Below are 19,023 nucleotides of genomic sequence, written 5' to 3'. Positions count from 1 at the left end.
GTATGGCCTTTTGCGTGTGTAGGATTCTGGATCCGGTGCGAGAGGCCGAGTGCTGTTATAGTGTTGGCGAGGGATAGAGCATTTTTGTCAAGTGGGTCGTTGAAACCTAGGTCGAAGTCACCCAATATGATAGCTTGTGATTTGGGTTTGGCATTTGAGGATAGGATTTGTGTTACATCGTTCTCAAAGGTGAGTACAGGCCCGGGAGGTCTGTAGATGAGGTGGATATTCAATGTAGCTGTCGCTGATAGTGACATTTTCACTGATAGTAGTTCGCCTGATGTGATCGGAGTGCTTGATTGTTTTTCTCATGTTCAATGCACGTTTGGCAATGATGGCTGCATCTCTACCTTTGGATGAGGGTCTTTGCATCCTACAGATAGTGTAATTATCTGGCTCTGCCAGGGCAAGGGCAGGGCCTGCTGCCGCATGGAGCCATGATTCTGTTATGGCTAAGAAGTCCAATTTATGTGTTGTAATGATGTCTGCTATGTCTAGTGCATGGGCTGGTATAGATCTGGCATTGATGAGGGCACCTAGGATGTTATAGTCTAGAGTTGTAGTGTTGGCCTGGTGGAGATTAGGTAGTTGAGTACAGGTGCGGGCCATTCTGAGTGTTAAGAGTGTGTTCCTTCTTAGGATGGTGGAGGCGTTGTTGATAAAAGGTGTAATGTGCCTAGTTCGACTTGCTAGATTTCTATTTCTGAGTGTTAGTGGACAAGGGCGACTCTGGCACTGAGTGGTTGCCACGGTTGCAGATATGCACTTGTCATTATGCTTGGTCAGGTTGTTATTCGCTTGGAGTGTCCTTTAGTGGTGGTTGAAAACTGTTAGTAGGAAACAAGTTGGCAAAATGGATTGGGAGTCTGGGAGATGTAGTGGCATAGATATGGTTCTGGAAGATCTAAGGCAGGGTGATGTCATTAGCTGACTAGCATGAGTGTGGTGTTAAATTAGAAGGGCAGACATTGGTCAGTTTAGTTGACATGCTTTTGTGGGTGTGGTGGTAACTGTTGGTTACTTAATAGCAGTATAGGGCTATGAGGATCCTACATGAGCAGCTATGGTTGGCATTGTGATGAGACCATAGACACTATACAGATCCTGCCTAGAGGCGCACCAGAGGTAGTTAAGCCACTGCAGGCGCATTAACAACATATAATGCAGTGTGAATCAATACCTTTCAAACATGGATAGAGGGCACCAGAGGTGATTAAGCCACTGCAGGCGCATTAACAACATATAATGCAGTATAGATCAATCCATTTCAATCTTGGCTAGGGGCGCACCAGAGGTGGGTAAGCTACTGCAAGTGCATTAACAACATATAATGCAGTACAGATCAATCCATTTCAATCGTGGCTAGGAGTGCACCGGAGGTTGTTAGGCAATTACAGGCGCAGATGTTTACTTTCTTCAGTACTATTCTCTTTCATCTTTCTTACCTTTCTCCTCCTTATTCTCCTCCAAATCCTCTTTTTCACATTTCTGAGGCCTAATATTCTGCCCCTTCTCCTCTTTTTGCACCTGCAATTCTTCTCCAGCCTATTCCCATTTATCAGTGCTCTGTTCATACTTACTTTCTCTGTTCTGACCACTCATTCCAACATCATTTGTTCCATTACATTTCCTATTGATTCCAAAGAGCTACCCTAATACATTATTATATCTTGAGCTTGACCTCCGCCCCATTGGAGAACTGGCCTCACTTAGCCCAGTATTGTGCTGGATCAGACTATGGAGTACTGAGGGCCTCAGCAAATATTGAGATGCTGAGCCTGGAAGGGGGTAAAAGTGTCCCCTGGTTTGAGCATGTGAAAAATGATGTGCTTGCTCTGAATTAAGCACTTTTGTGGGAAGACCCAAATAGTGCTGATAAAGTGGCTCTATGTAGAATAAAGAAAGCAGCATCCATTCTGGCCACGGAGAAAATGAAGGACGCCGCTAATAGGCTGAGACTGGGGCAAAAGTATCTCTCAAATAAAACAGAGGGCCTCATTTCGAGTCTGGCGGTAAGCCTGCAGGTGATACAGGTGGCTTGCCGCCAGACTCGAAAAAAATGACCAATGCCTGACTTCCCAGTAACACCGGGGTATTACAACCCCGGCGGCCGGGAAGTCAGGCACCGATAATTTTGTAAGTCCCCATTCCCGTAGTGTCCCATAGGACTCTACGGGAATGGGGACCACGGAAGCATCAGCACCGTTAATAACGTTAATAACGGTGCTGGTGCTTCCGTGAAACTTTGCAGGCGGGTGCCGTTCCGCCCGCCAGGTCTGACCCTGGCGGGCAGGACGGCACCCACCTGAACAGTTGTACTGTGCCAGTTCAGAAAAAAACGGTGCCGGTAGACTTATCGGCACCAGTGTTTGCAGTCCGGCACAGTTGTTATGAGGCCTAGAGTCTGGTTTTGAAAAATATCTTGATTATATAAGATACATATGCTAGAGACCTTTTTCTTAGTTTTAGGCTGGGTATGTAGCAGATTGCTTGCTTTACAAAACTGTGTGGCCCTGATGGGTTGGGAACTTTCCCTTTGTGTGGTTTGGGTGATGAAACAATCACTAATTTTATGTTAATCTGTGATGTGCAGAAATCATTGAGGATATACTACTTGAGACCCTTTCTCGTGAACGCTGGCACCTACTTCAACTTTCGAGGCTTGAAACTCTGTAAAGGGAGCGTAGACCAGAACACAGTATTCTGTGCGGCACGTTATATTCATCGGGAATGGTTGCGCAGACTTAAATTGATGAATTCTGTTAATAATACCCTCCTGATAGATAACACTGGTACAGCAGTTTTATGATGATGTCGGTGCTAGGAACAGTTGCAATTCCCAGCTTAAATAGGTCTTCGGGCCTGCGAGCTTGCTCTCCCATCACTTACTTTTTATTATGATCCAGCTCTACCACTTTGGAATACCTGCTTGTTAGTCCAAGGTTGATTTTAGTGTTGTTGCGTTTATTTTATTATTATGTATATTAATTGTGTAACTGTTTTATGGGTTTTATGGTTTAACACTGAATTGGCTGACTGTTCTATCACTATTCTCCTTCCAGCTCATCCTTCTTCTTTTACTGCACCTTTCCCCCAACCCCTACTCCTCTCACTCTGGCTTTTCTCTCCCCGCTCCTCCTCTCTCTGTGTCACTCTTATCAGATATTTCCAACCTACTCCTCCCAAAATGCTTTTCTCCTTCTTCCTCCTTCTACTGCCACCAACTCTGCTCTTCCTCTTCTCATGGTTGCCCTCCTCTCCTGTCTGTTCTTCAGCTTCTTTGTAGCATCTAATTGCTATCTACCTTCTGCTCTGACTCTATCCAGGATATCTCATGGTGGCTTCCAAGTAGCCTAAGACTTTTTCTTTCTACCTTCAGTAGTATTTTGTCTCATCACAAAAAAGGTGCAATGTTCAGTTACAGCCAGTAAATATAATTTCTTGCCTTATTTCAATCAATTCTGGGATTTTCTCTTCACTCCCTGGTCAAGGGCTAGAAACAGAATGTATATCATGTATGGTGGTCTCTGGGATTGCCCTCATCCGCTAGAGTAGTCAAAATATGATGGCCTATCCTATTCATATTTTCTACCTCTTCCTTAAATAAAGCCTATTTTAATGTTCTTCCTTTTCCTCAACTAAATCCCAATTTAATTCTCCACTTATCCCACAACTAAATCTGGATAATGGTCTACCTCTCGCTCAACTAAAGCTTATTTCCTCAATTGTTCTAACAATCTTGTGCCTCTCCTGATCCTGAAATCAAACCTTATTTCTAGCCGGTACAGCCTACCCTCATGAGCCAATGAAAATACTGCTTATGGAAACACTGAAGATGTCTCGCCATGCCACGCACAATGGCTATGTATGCACAACCCCAAACCATTTATTACCATTAAAACATATATTTAAACTTGCTTTCCTCGACATAGCATTGAAAGAGTCCAGACAAGAATCTCTGGAACTCGGCAGAGAAAGCAGCATTCTAGGAAACAGACCATATTTTGCAAACAAACTGTAAAGGCATAAATGAGGATTTCAATAGAACGTCACCCGTCTGCAATGGCGTAGGACTGCAACGACTTCATCTTCATTCAGGAGATTCCGCGCCATGTCCTCGATCATGGCCAGCCTTCTCTCTGCCGACGCTTGCTGGTCGCCATTTTGTTGAGAAGAATTTTGAGGCACATCCCTTTGCGAACCAAAGAAAAAAAGTGGACGACTCCTTTCCTTATCTAGCGGAAGGAACACATATGAATGAAGACCAAGGTATTGAAAGGTGCATTTTATAATAGTCGTTACAGTTTTCTCTAATAAAATGCATGTTTCTTGCCAACTTTAATTTCTCAAAGGATCAAAAATAGATATAATACCTTCCAAAATAGGCCTTATAATTGTCAAATCACAGCACTACTATTGCAAATGGAAGAAGAATATTTCATAAATTAGGTTATTTATTTTTGGGAGGCATAACAGGTCTGCAGAAATAATATGAGCAACTGTAGTGTGCATAGCCACACCCTTTCTCCAAACAAAAGAGGAGGTACAGTTGAAATATTGTGCAACAAGGCATGACAATGAATACAAGTCCTTCCAGATGTAAGAATGAATCATAAATATAATTAAACTTGGAAATTGTTGGCACGAGAATAGATAGTAACTTGAGGTATAACATTTAACATGGTAAAACCAGATTATGCTTGGAGAGCAGTAAATCACGTTGCTGGCTAAAAGCCAATTAGTGACGCAGGCGTGAACTCCATTCCAACACGTAAAGAGAAGGCAGAGGAGCAGGGAGGGATCAATTGATGCAAAGTGTTATCATGCAAGTGAACAAAAGCAATTCCACACAAGTTCAAGATGCAAGAGCCTTGTCCTGTAAGCCTTGGCAGAAAAACGAGTCTGGCCTTCCTCCCAGGCCACACCCTGCATGCACAACTGGGCTTACCCCGACTACCGTAACTGTCACTTTTCCTTGCTAGAGGAAACCTTGTGTTGTTCACTACATAAGACCGATTTCTCATTAGATTATACATCTTGAACATACGTTCTTGTTCTGACCTCTTCCTTATTAGAGTGGCGCTTCTACTCATGAGAACAGACATAAACCTTCTAAAACATACTGCTTCTTCTCTGCTTCAGACCTCCTCTGAATAGAGCAGGAACCTTCTCAATAAGGCAAATATGCTACTAAAAGTACCACTTCCTCTTAAGAATGTGCTTACTTCTTCACTAGAACTAGAGCAATCCTCCTCCTCACTACAATATATCTCTTCATGCTTACCTGAACTAACCAGCCCCAAATAGTAAACATCTTTCTCATTACAGAAGACCTCCTTCCAATTGTACAGACCTCTTTCATACTAGAACAAAGCTCCTCCAAATAGCAGACCTTCTCCTACAAGTGCAGGCAGCCTAGTCACAAAAGTAGACCTCGTCCTACCACAGTAGACAGCCTTCCATTAGAGCAGAACTCGTCCTCTCTGAAGCATACCAGGACCACACTACAACAGACCACACCCTCACTATAGCAGATATTCAGCAGTTCTTGTTCTTATGACTAGAACACACCTTCTGAGACTAGAACGAGACAATCCTAAAAAATGTGGCTTCTCTTCACTAGAGCATCCCATCGCCACAAAAAAAGGGCTCATCACTAAAGCAGACTGCCACCTCCCTGCACAGTGCCGCACCTCACTAGAGGAAACTGCATCCTTAATTCAGCAGCAATCCACCATTGCACTGTACCTTCTTGAGACTAGAAGACACCTTCCCAGACTACAACTGGACAATCAATAAACGTGGCTTCTCCTCACTAAAGCATACCACCTCCTCACTAAAATGGATCCTCCCCTCTAGAGCACACTGGCACTTCCCTACACAGTGCCCCTCATTACTAGAGTAGACCTCATCCCCAATACAGCAGGAATTCACAATTGCACTGTACGTTCTTGTGACTAGAACACAGCTACCTTCTCAGACTGGAAAGGGACAAGTGTCAATAAAAGTGGCTTCTCCTCACTAGAGTATACTATCGCCTCACTAAAAGGGGTCCTCTCTAGAGCAGACTGCCACTTCCCTGTACAGTGCCCTTCCTCACTAGAGAAGACCTCATCCTCAATACAACAGATATCCACAATTGCACTGTACCTTCTTGTGACTAGAACACAACTTACCAGACTAGAAAGGGACAATCATCAATAAATGTGGCTTCTCCTCACTAGAGCATACCATCACCTCCCTGCACAGTGCTTCTCGTTAGAAAAGACCATTTCCTTAATAGTGATGTCGTCTTCTCTATAGCCCAGACATTATCCCATTTGAATGGACCCAATCCAACTATAGTAGACTCCCGCCCTGGTGCATACCCCTTTATACAATATCTTATCATCCTTATTCCTGCCAAAAGAGCAGTTTCATTGTTGAGAGACCAGATTACATCCTCGTTAGAGCAGAGCCCCTCTTCATTGTTGCAGATCTCCTCCACCCCAAAGAAACTCTTCTCCTCACTAGAGCAGACCATAATAAAGTGTAGAGCCTCATTAGTAGACAAAGTGTCCTAATTTCAGGATACAGATTCCTTTTACTTTCAAGCTATTTTTCTTTGGAGTAGTTACATTGGAAGCAAATCAATTAGAGCCAAGATAGTGCGCCTCTCACGAACCTACAAACCAAAAATTACATCACAACCAGGCTACAGAAGAGAATGTCATACAGCTGTGCAAGGTTCTTCAAAAGAGAAGGCAAAGGATTAAATACATCTACCCGTTTTAGCAGTAACTTTACTCACAATAGCTGTCGCCCAGGCAGCAATCACCTCTATGGTTTCAGGAAATGCTCAGCACCTAGCAATTTTGAACTATTCTAACCATAGAAATTACCTATTTCTTATTATATAATGCCACCCTCATAAGAACAGTCTTTCCTCTCACAAGTGTGAACCATTGAAAATAGAGAATACATTGTGTTACTAGAACAGGGATCTGCAACCTTTGGATTTCCAAATGTGTTGCCCTGCAACTCCTGTCACCCTCAACTGGAATATTCAATGGTGAGGGAGTCGCAATCCAACACATCTTGAGAGCTGCATTTCCCTGTACGATCCTTTCTCACTAGAAAGTCCTTATTTTCAATGAAAGAAACATGACATCTGTAGCAAAAGTGCCCTATCTAGAATACAAAGATCACATCTGTTTTGTTATTGTCCTCCATGCTTGAATCGTCAATTTAATAATGAAAAGAATCTGCCCTTTTGAAGTGGCATCCTATTCTTCTGTTGTATGCCACTTCTTGCTCACAAAGAATTGGTGACCACTTGAGGAGACACCCTCCAGCGTGAGGATGGACTGCATTTCTCCTCTAGGTTAGGCCATCTTTTCATGCAAGAAGACCACATGCTCACTTGCAGGCCAGCTCTAACATCAGAAATTACACTCTTTTGTGAATGGACCTCTTCAATAGAACAGATCACAACCTCACTAATAGCCATCCTTTCCAAGCAGCTGCAGACATCATGCACTGAGTACAGGGTGACATTCTCTCCTTAAATGACTGCTCAGGAGGTAGAAAGCAAGGCAGCTGCATCTTTGCGGACGATCAAGAAATACAATCTGAAATCACAAATGCATGCAAAACAGGTGCAACTCGTTTTCTTTACCCCTTTTCAGGCTTCTTATGACAAACTTCTGAACAACGTTGACTGCAACCAAAGGAAGAAAGAGTGGATAAGAAAAATAAGACCAAACACATTTTGTTGTAATAATCATGTAGCTGGACATTCAGATGCATTTTGAATTGAATGAAAGTGGGAGCAAATTAGTGATAGATTATTAACCAGGCTGATGCAGACCCACCACCCATGATATTTTGCTGGTGCGTGTCAGATTTTTACAGTCCTCTGATAACACCCTTTCTTAAGCACTCTCCAGCACCATTCGGTCGTCTCCTCAAGGGCATCTCAGTATTTTACCTGCCAAGATGGAAAGCCAACTCCTTTCCCCAGAGAGGCAACACACTTATAACTGACAGATGTGCTGCTTTTGCTTTTCTGCCCATACATGGCATCCTGTTCACCACCGACTCCCTAGGAATCCCGTCTAAGAATATTCATGACCAGGATATGTTGGTAGCACAGTGATCACTTCTGGATCTGGAAGGAAAATGGCTGAATTCTAAGCACAGTACTATAGTCGTGCCACAAAACCAGCCCTTCCAAATGTGCTTCATCCATGGATGACTTAATTATTGAAAAGGTGATCTCATGTAATGCCGTGCTGAAAGATAGTGCTTCACTCAAAGTGTTTGCAAGTGTTTTGTTGTCATACCCAGTGTGCAATATATAAGCAAGGTAGAGCATTATGGCTGAATCTCTGTAGATCAGATACAGTGGATGAAAAACAGAGCTTAGTTTGACAATTACGGTGTGGTCCCTTGCCTATGTTATCTGCATGCCCCATAAGCTGATGGCAACTGGAGAGTGTCTTTAAGTTTATAGGGTTGTCAGAGCCAGGCATCAATTTATGCAGGAGGAGGAGTTGTGGTCTTCCGGTGAAAGGCTTGAGGCGTTTAAACCAGAGTTTGAACGACAGGCTTTCTTGATGTTTCTGGAAAGCAGGGACGCAGACATGGATGCCAAGTGAGTCACCCAGGCTTTGGGCAAAGGCATATCCCTGTAAAATGGGAAATTGCTGGATGAGTCTGAGCTACTGGGAGACCAGATTTCCCTGCTTGGGTCTGAAGGAGAGAGATTCCCTTGTGCAGGTCTAGGGAAGCCTGTGAAATGGTTGAGAGAGTGTGGTGCAGCATGAATTCCCCTGCATGGACCTGTAGGTGCTTCATTAACCTGGGCTTAGTAGCTACTTGGTCCCAGCCAGTGTGTAAAAGAATCCTACTGGGTGATTCACGAGTAAAGAGACCCAAGCTACTCCTCACTGATGATGCCCAACAAGGCTGAAACATGTCTGGGGATGCTTGTGGTCTCGAGCAGAAGGGATGTGACCTAGCAGTTCGGCTGGACTGCCCCTTTTGGGGTAGGACCAAGCCTGATTTGCATATGGTTTTCCCCTTCTGTAATGGCTTGGCAGACTGAAAAACAATGGTCTGGAGGGTTGCCCAGAGCTGTGCCCGTGGTTATGATTTATTCAAAACCTTCCAGCCATCACTTTTTCGTTTTGCTACAGTCACCTCGAGTGGGACGGGTATGCCCCGACGTGGGTCCTGAGTCTGCCGGGCCTAGAGACCCAAGCTACTCCTCACTGATTATGCTCAACAAGGCTGAAACATATCTGGGCATGCTTGTGGTCTCGTGCAGAAGGGATGTGACCTAGCAGTTCGGGCTGGACTGCCCCTTTTGGGGTAGGACCAAGCCTGATTTGCATATGGTTTTCCCCTTCTGTAATGGCTTGGCAGACTGAAAAACGATGGTCTGGAGGGCTGCCCAGAGTTGTGCCCGTGGTTATGATTTATTCAAAGCCTTCCAGCCATCACCTTTTCGTTTTGCCCAGCTGAAAGGGCATGGCAGCTGGTGCGCAGTGATTTCATAAGAGGATCCCCCAGGAAAATGCACTGTAATACTTGAAATTCAATTCTAAGATGGATAGTATAATCCATAACCTCCAACATAGGCTTGTGGATGGACACAGAATGATATGTGTTTCATGTCAGAGAAGTGGCAGCTCAAAGTGTGTTGCTCAACATGGTTGTAGCAAAACTGAATGTTAATGGCTGGAAGATATGATCTTAAACATAACCACATACATTGCTCTGGGTAGACCATCATTTTCCAGGCTTAGTCCCACCTGAAAAGGATCTGTTCAGCCCAAACTGCAAAGTCACATCCCTTCTGCACTAGACCACAAGCAACTCCAGACATTCTTGCCTGTCTGGGTGCACCGTTCATTTCAGATATCGTAGATCCCCAATCGCCCACTTTATTCAGGAATAATTAAGACAACAAGGTTACAAGTTATTGTTTTTTCCTATACCTGTGAAAGGAAAAATGTCAGGTTTGTCAGAAAGTATACAACTAGACAATCCTCATCAACTAGCATATCCAAACATGTTTCAGCCATACTGGCCATGGTCAGTGAGGTGTAGGCTGGGTCCCTAGATACAGGAAGCTCAGGACTCAAGTCTGGGCGTACCCTTCCCACTTGCTGTGCCATTAGTCAAACAGTATATTGATGGCTGGAAGGTTTTCACACAATCATAACAACTGGCACTGCTCTGGGCAACCCTACAGACCATCAGCCTGCCATGCCATTGCAGAAGGGGAAAGGCCAGATGCAAATCAGGATTGGTCCCACCCCCTGGTCCTATATGCAGAAGGAGAAGTAGTACAACACACTTTAGGAGCAATGAAGATATTGTTCATACAGGTGGATGTCCCATATTGATTTATACGCTATAGAGGACCATTGATCTAACAGATGCAGCATCAGGTCAATCTTGAGCATGTACAAGCAAAAGGTTGTAGCATTTTAATGTTTGTAGTCTGAGGACCTATGAAGCTTGAAGTCACTAGAGAATCCCTTGCTAAATGCATGCACAGTGCAGGACCAGTGGAGTAGCACTAAATGAGGGTGTGGTGTCCTGAGAAATGTGTGTTGCCCCCATCAGATTTCTGCCACCTAGAGACATGTACAGACTTGGGGCCAATGTTGGGGTCTCTTAACAGTTGGGTCCCTCCTGCATCGCTGCAGGAGCTGCTGCGGTGCCTGTGCAGAACAGCAGGAGGTGCTGGGGCTCATATATGTGAATCAAACTGTAAAACATATACTTAACACACATGTGTAACATTCCCAAATGGCAGAAAATAGTCAAATGTATTGCAGGCAGAAAAGCGCAAAATTCAGGCAAGGCAGATAGAATTAAAATGCAAGAAGAGCGGAAAAGTGGAAAATGTGTCTTACAAGAAATGTAGACATTTTATAATTGGAAAAAGTGCCATTTCTTAGTAATCACTGATGACCCTAATGGTTACTAACGTGAAGGCATCCTGCCGGGAGACAAGACAGATTAAATACCCAAAAAACACAAATGCTATGATGTGGAACATATCACATTTTAAGAACTCGGCTGAGTTGAGATACAGGATGCTGCTTTTTTGTGTCCTACTAATTAATTGCCCGACAGTGAAATAAAGACTATTCATAACACGTGGAACCATGAGCTTATTGAGATTTGGGCTGCATACGGTGAGAGTTCAACCACACTCCTGAGGCAAAGTAGATATCGATTAGGATTGAAAAATACATTTTGATGAAATGGTGTTGAAAGAATTCTGTACCATGTTTGTTCATTGTTAACTAGAAGATCCTGTTCCTGCCAGCTTTGGTTTGGTGACCAGGCAGTTCTGCAAATGCTCCGGTAGAATGTCTTTAAGTGTGCAGTCTGAGTCTACATGGACGGTCCAGACACATCCCTTGAAAGATACACTGATACCCAGCGGTGGGAAGCCCAACCTATGATTCTCATGCTCTCTTCTTGCGATAGCTGTTAATGGAAATCAATATGTCAGAAATGAATGTGTGATGGAATTAATGATCATATCTTTGGATGTCAATGGGCTTAATCACTTTGAGGACGGACGACAGTTTTGCAATAACTTGGCTCCCAACGCCCAGACATAATGTTCTTACAGGAGACATCTTAATTCTCAAGAAGCCAAGGAATCGAATAGGCATTGGGTAGAAAAAGTATCCCATGCCTCCTTGGTCCAGTGGTAAGAAGTGTGGAGTTCTTACCACAATTCACAAGAAATTTCATTTGAACATTTCTAAACAATGGATCAATGGAGAGGAAATATGGATCATATTTAAAATGCAATTAGTATCATGAAAACTGCCTCTAGCTTTTGCTTACATGCCAAATACAGATAAGCTTTCATTTCTTCTATGAACAGAATAGTATTTCTTTTTAATTATTGTTGTTTGGCTGATAAATCAACCTTTCAATATACACAGTAAACAATTAATATGTAATACAATCAAGCATACAAAAAAGAATTGATCATACTAATAAAATAACAACCATTTAGATCATAAAAACACTTAAAAGTCCTACAAAATGAGTCAACTCCACACCAAATAAGATCACATTTGATTTTTAAAGTTGTCCAACCCTAGTACTTGTAGATATTGGATAGTGGCAGAATAGTATTGGATATCCCCTGCAGAGGAATAATCATAGGTAGTTTTTGGATTACGGCTATAGATCCTGTTGTTGATAGATCCAGTTGTTCAGATTTCTCTCATAACAGGGGAAGGGATATTTTTCGGCTGCTGCCTGGGGATAATGGACTTGTGAAAATATAGCGTTTGTGTCACTCAACATCCCAGGAATTCACTTTTTTATCCTGTGTGCACAATACATTTTCCAGAATTGATTACTTTATAACATATCAAATGCTTCTTCCTGATACTGCAGTACATGATATACTAGCTGCTTGTGTCTCTGATTATTCTCCAGTTCTGCCCACTTTGGATTTGAATAGATTTCATCCAAGACTAACAAATGTTAGAGCATTCCATGACCCCAGGGGGAAAATAACTGTGTAAGACCCTGGAATAATATTTTGACCTTAATACTCACTTAGTAGTTAGGAAAGACACCTTATGAGCAGCTGGAAAAGCCTTTACTAGGGGATGCATGGTGCAAATGGCATCTCTAAAAAAAGCGAAACACAGACACCCTAGACGTCCTAGAATGTAATATGAAACAATAATCAAATGAGCATGATATAAGGCCTAATAAAGCATTACTGGGGAAACTAACTGGGATTCAATTCGAACAAAAAAAAAAGGTAGGACATATGATCTCTCATTAGCAACGATAAAATGAACAGGGAGAGAAGACTGGTTGCTTGCTCGCAGCACCACTACATTCAAAGGAGGGTAGGACAGACATTGTTACACTAAGAGCAAAACATGGTTTATTGAATATTAATCCGACAGATGTTATCAAGGAATTATTTGAGTTTTACAAATCCCTGTACACTTTCGAGGCTACTAAGAATCAACAACAAAGGTTATTTCCTTTTAGATTGTGTACTAATAAACAGACGATTTTTGGGTATCACGAAATTAGTGAGGTAATTCAATAATTTACAATGAACAAAGCTGCAGGATTGGATGGACTTCCTAACACATTTCATAATATTTTTTAGAGAGTAATGTACCAGCACTAACAGAGTTTGATTAATGAAGCTGATTCCCAGTCTGATCAGAACAGAATTCAATCAAGCGGTTATCACCATCATTACAAAATCCGACAAACATAACACAAGTCTAAGTCTGCGCAAAGTTATGCTGTTTGGGGCTGCAGCTACTGGACCAGCAAGGTGGGGCTACAGGCCACGCCCCCTTTTCACCACTACACACATGGCCATAAGAAGTGTTTCAGACGTGTCAGCGCCCACGTGGAAGTCTGTGCAAAATTGTGCTGTTTGGGGCTGTTTGATGTGTCCAGTGCCTGGCGAAGTGACCATTTGCTAAGGCCCCAGCGGGGGGCTAACTGTATGTATCCGTCATCTCTTGAAATAATTCTAGTCAGCTGGGCCCCTTGCTCTCCCTGGAGTATCTGATATACCGGGGAACACTGACTTTGGCAATTGGCTCTTGGCTACCTCCTATCACTGGAAGGTTGGAACCTGGCATTTGGTGAAGGAGCGAGGGGTGAACCATCCTGAAGGTGCCTACAATGCTGAAGTGTCTATAATGACATGGCCTACAGACAGGGATGGGAGACAGACTATGGTGGCCCCTTAAGCTATTCGGGCGTTCCTCCAAAGGAGCAGTAAGAACCTGTTCCTTTTATATTTGCCACTCAGTTTGACCAGCATGGAGCTGTGAGTAGTAGGCCAGTTATAACTTGTAGTAATAGGCCCCACTCTATTGCTAGATTTTATAATTCTATAAGTGTTTGGACTTAACATTTACTTTTATTGCGCTTTTTAGCATTTTTTAACTCTACTGAAGTTTTGATGGGCTAATATGGACACGGACAAATCCATTTTCAAATGATTTTGGAACTGTATAGTGAATTCATTTTGCACAGTCACTTTGTGCCCAGGTTCCATTACTCGTAATTTGGTAGATCGAATAGGACCCACTCCTACCCCATTGCTTTAGGGATATAAACAGCACCTGGCAGGAGAGTATACCAGGCATTTGTAAGCTAGAGGCGTTTTTACAAATGGCACGCCCTGGCAAGAGGACTTCCCAGGCAAGTTCAAATTGGACAATATTATATGAGAGAATCCTGACAGAAAGATATCAAGAGATAACCAAGGAGTGTGAACAAAACATATCCCACAGTAAGAGGACACCTGGCAGGCGAGTACACCAGGCAGTACTTTGTTAACTCGAACTATTGCTATAAAGGAACTCAGAGAACTGCCATTAAGTGAAGAGAAATCCAAGGGAAGGGAATTACCCTCTGGAGCTGTGAGCCATATATATTTTAGAATTTCTGTGTTGTAGTTAACATTTCTTCTCTTGAACATGCATACACCTTTCAAGGCCAGAGACATTCCCCTTTCAATTTAGAGTTGATTTTAGAATGTGAGGGTCAGAATAGAACTTTGGACACAGGACCTATTATTTTCGACATTTTGGACCAACCCATTAGTTTTGTTTTGGTAGGGAAATAAATCTCAGAGTAGGGACAGAAAGGCGTTTTTCCAACCCATTTTGTGTAATAAAAGTCTATGGCCATAAATAATAATCCACTGTGTCTAAGTTTCATTCCTCCCCCTTCACAAGTAGAAATATATTTCAGACTATAACCCGCTATATAAGGCATGCACTTCTGAAACCCATTGTGGTGGTTTTCCAGGGGGCGCACAAGCTATCAGAGATCAACCCCTACTTTCCTTGTGAGGCATTTTGTGGGGTCAGAAATGAGAGTTGGACACATAGTTCTAATGTTTTCAACATTAGACATTTTATTAAAATAAAAGGGTTTGGATAAAAGGCTTTTCCATCCCTAGCCTAAAGTGTGTTTGGCTAGCTATGAAACCAACTAAAGATCAGTCTTTGTCTTGTTGTCAAAAGTAGGCAAAATGTCCTTGTGTCCAAAATATATTTGTCCCTCACATTAAAAATGAACAACTAAATGTGCAAGGAAAATGTCTCTGCTTTAAATTCAATAAAAAGCGTGCAACAACCGAATATATATATATCGAACAAAACAATCCTTGTATCCAGGGGATGGTTTCCCTTCCCCTGAACTGTTACTGTAGAATGTTGAAAATGTTCAGTTCAAATAATAGTTCTGTAAGAGTGGTAGACATTTCTCTTTCCGATAACTCTTCCTTAAGATGATGAAAGGTGTCTTTTCCAAACAATGGTGGTTTAATGATGGCAAAGTATCTCTTGGCAATTTAAGAAATTATATTTCAATACTTTCTTGGGGATGATGAGAAAATTGTTTTTCCAAACAATAGTAGTATACATGTATATTTAACATAACACCTTCTTAAGAATAGCAAAGAGTATTTTTCAAAGTATTTCATAAGAATGGCGCCAAGTGTCTCTTCTACTCAACAGTGCATTAAGGAAAGTCTCCTGGTGTACTCTCCTGCCAGGAACCCCCTTCACAATGTTCTTACCTTTCGAATAATTTATGAAGATATATCCTCTGGTATACTCTTCTGACAGGTATCTTTCCCCCAAAAGCTTGCTGCCTGATGCACCTGTCTGCACTTCTTATTTATTGTATTTATTAATTTTGTATTATTTTATTGTTATCCTATGTACTAAACTGCCACCTCCCCTTTCCCCTTCACACTTTTCACTCTCCACCCTCCCCTGCACTTGCACGATCTCAATGTCACCTGGCCTAGTAAGATCGTTGTCTCTGTCTTCCCTCTGTTCCCCCTCCCTTGCCTCATCGCGCCTTGAAACTCTTGTGTATAGGTGCGTTATAAATGTCATATCATATCATATCATACCATACCCTACCACCTTTCACCAGGTATTCCACTAATCTTTCAGTTCTCTTTCTCTTTAAATATAACACAGTTTTACTCCTTCAGTAGTCTATTGGCTCCAGGCTCACTTGTTCAAACTTCCCCCATATCAGGAGGAAACCGGCCAGGAATTGTCCTTGCTGGATTACAAATAGTAGAAGGGAGCAATATCCCTGTGAAGAAGTTTCATAAAGAAGTGGCTTGGCACTATATCCCAGAAACTGTGTTTACTTTAGAGAACTTTTTGGAAACCACTATCCCCACTAGCAAAAGAACCTGGACATTGTTTTATTTCACTCAGCCCAACACTATTGGTGTCGATTGTTGCCAGATTGAAAACCCTATTTGTGTTATAGATAAGCGCTTATGCCCTATAACTTGTGTTTGAATAAAACACACATTTGAACCTTCATTCATTTGTCACGTGGCTTTGTCAATCCACCACATTAGGTTGTGTAATATGATTGGTCACAGAACCAGCTAATCATTGACAGGCAGACCAGAAATGTGAGGGCTGTTCCCCAACACACACTGAAAAGCACATAGAGCAACATTAGGCCACCATGGAATGATGCGGTCGTGTTTGAGTTCATAGCAGTTAAAGGTGGAGAAATAAAACACTGTGTTAATCTGAGAATACATGTGTAGTGGCAGCAATTTAGGATGCTCTTCCCAAGCAGACCAACGCTTTTGTGAAGAGGCCCAAGATTTTGGAGGATAGGTGAGAAGCGCTGGAGGTTGGCACATACGCCCTCACATTGAGTTTGAAGAGGGCATGATAGTTTGTTAATGCAATTCTCTTGGTCACCACCTGACAGGGAGACTATAGTGTTTCTTCAGTTGACCCACAGTGGTCATCAGTTTGCAGAAATGTCAGAATGGTTGAGTGTACAAGAAAGTCTCTGGAAAGGGCTGCATGTTTATCAAGGATTTGGGCATAAGGAGTGGGCATTCACTGAGCAGCAAGTGTTCATAGGCATGAAGGGAGGTCTGTGGGATTGTTGAGGATTGGACTCTGAAGCCTTTGAGAAATTGTAACAAGAGAGATGACTGAGAATGCCTTGGAAATGTTCTTAATCAGTCAGCCTGGGGAGTACGGCGTGAAAGTGGAGGTCAGAGGGCATAAAGAGATACTTCCAGAGTGTGCCTTTTCAGTCAGTGGGTGAGAGCAAAGAGCATAGACAACCAGATGGTGGAAACTCCTGCCTTTCAGCCAATACTCAAGAGGAGTGGAAGAACCTGCATCAAAATACCTGCATGTGAAGGACAATGTTCAACTCTGAAAAGTGTACTAATACAGTCTATCTGGCCAACACTGATTCCATCAAAACATTAGCTGCTGTCAGTATTTTGAAAGAGGAAAACAAGGGCAGTGCTGCCAGCTACATGGGTGCGTAATAAGCATCTACCAGTGAGGCCAGGTTGATACTTGCACTCCCAGACACCCCCAGTTGGATGCCCAGTCTGTGGCCCAGGCAGAAGGTATCAACAGGCAGGGGCCTAGCTCTGAAGCAAGAGAGACTAGACCAGTCACACTGTGGTGCCTGTTTAGGCAGCCTAGTTGCCCAGTGCAGGGCATACAAGGACATAAGTACTCTCCCACACACTTCCAGTTGGTTAAGGTGGCTTCTGGGCAGGGATTATTGTAAGGATAGAGGCAGGAAGCGCGGGAGCACCTTTGATGGTCACAGCTGCCACAACTACCTCCTCCATTTTGGGCATGGGCAGGGAAGTTGCACAGGTACATAAATCAGTACAGGCAGAAGATTCAGAACCGCAGCAAGGTGATGGGCTAAGTCCCAACAGGGGAGTATGTAATTAGTCAAATGGGCATCTTACCCAGTGACAAAATTGGACCACCACCTTCACCAATGAACCTGGAGGTGCCTCTGCCATCCAGCATAGACAGCAACCAGCCTAGAATGCCACAGCTTCGAGCTTCCAAGGGGATGTGACAGTGACCCCACCCTTAGCAGATCAAAATTCTGCCCTAAGCAATAATATGTCCATCACAAAGGAACCTCTCATTCCTTTTAGAACAGGACACTCTCTGAATGTCTACATTCAGATGGATAGGGAAGTGAAACCAAAAGCCAATCAGCATGTTTTTGCCAAAATAAATATCACCCTCTGCTGTGTTTGCCACTGGTACAAAAGTATTTACAGGGCAGACAGACACACAGAAAATAGGAACAATCTGAGAAAGGACGCCACAGGCGATGCAGAATATTGTTGGGGAAATTACTGTGGTTATACAGCTCAGGGCCAGCGTGCTGGCTTTGGAAGCAAGATGACATGGAGCAACACAGGTACGAACCCCGAGTCCATGCTTAGAAACCTCTAGGTGTTAAGTGCGTTATAAATAACCTAAAATATAGAATAATCAAAAAACCTCTCATACCACAAAAAACAAGCATCATATCCCACTGACTCACTCAAGAACAAAATACGATAAGGGAACTCTGGTGGGGAACAACAGCACAGACCAGGCACTTCCCACAAAATACTAATATTCACACAAGAACTTACAGACAGGAGACAGGAGCAGGTGCAGAGAGGTGTGAATGTCTGGACACCACAATGAGGATCATGGAGCGAGGAGCGAGAAGAAAGGTACTGGCCTGGATCACTGAGCCAGAAATTCATAAAACCAGGAACTCCGAGGCCAAAATGCTGATGATTGGCTGCAGCAGTGAAGAGGGAGACCTAAACGAGGCCCTCGTTGCTCCAATCCCACTCTCATGCTGGTGACAAAGAAACAAGAGGTGTACATCATTCCTAGGCCCCTCCTTGCCAGCATCTTCTCAGCACTTCATCTTTCCGAGGTTGATAAAATGAGTACCATTAAGTTGGGTAACAATACACATCTGTTATTAGTGCAAAGATGCCCCTTTGGGGGGGAATGTGCACTTTACAAATATGCCAGTTTTGTCATGTTATGTTATGTTATCATCAATGTATTGCTGGTGTAAGAAAGTTATTCACTCAGACAGCCATTCAGACCCTATCCTGACGACGTTGTTGAAGAGACGATCCTGCAATCAATGGATCTA

At 43.0% G+C, this 19,023-nt stretch overlaps 1 protein-coding gene across 3 annotated transcripts in view; it reads right to left on the bottom strand.

Moving 5' to 3' along the window:
• Positions 1-19,023, bottom strand: part of PDZD7 (PDZ domain containing 7) — a 769,522-nt gene that overhangs the window by 436,077 nt on the left and 314,422 nt on the right. For 2 of the 3 annotated variants that reach the window (XM_069611658.1, XM_069611656.1), the window contains 2 exons: positions 7,658-7,699; positions 4,054-4,235 (listed from right to left, as the gene is read on the bottom strand). In XM_069611658.1, the coding sequence (XP_069467759.1) occupies positions 4,054-4,235; positions 7,658-7,699 (224 nt within the window). The remainder of the gene's footprint in view (positions 1-4,053; positions 4,236-7,657; positions 7,700-19,023) is intronic. The other variant, XM_069611657.1, reaches the window with a different exon arrangement.

This window comes from Ambystoma mexicanum, chromosome 8 (genome assembly GCF_040938575.1).
Source record: "Ambystoma mexicanum isolate Mex_15411 chromosome 8, UKY_AmexF1_1, whole genome shotgun sequence".
Classification (NCBI taxonomy): Eukaryota; Metazoa; Chordata; class Amphibia; order Caudata; family Ambystomatidae; genus Ambystoma; species Ambystoma mexicanum.
The sequence above is the reverse complement of the archived record's forward strand: the minus strand, read 5'-3'. Positions and strand labels throughout refer to the sequence as shown.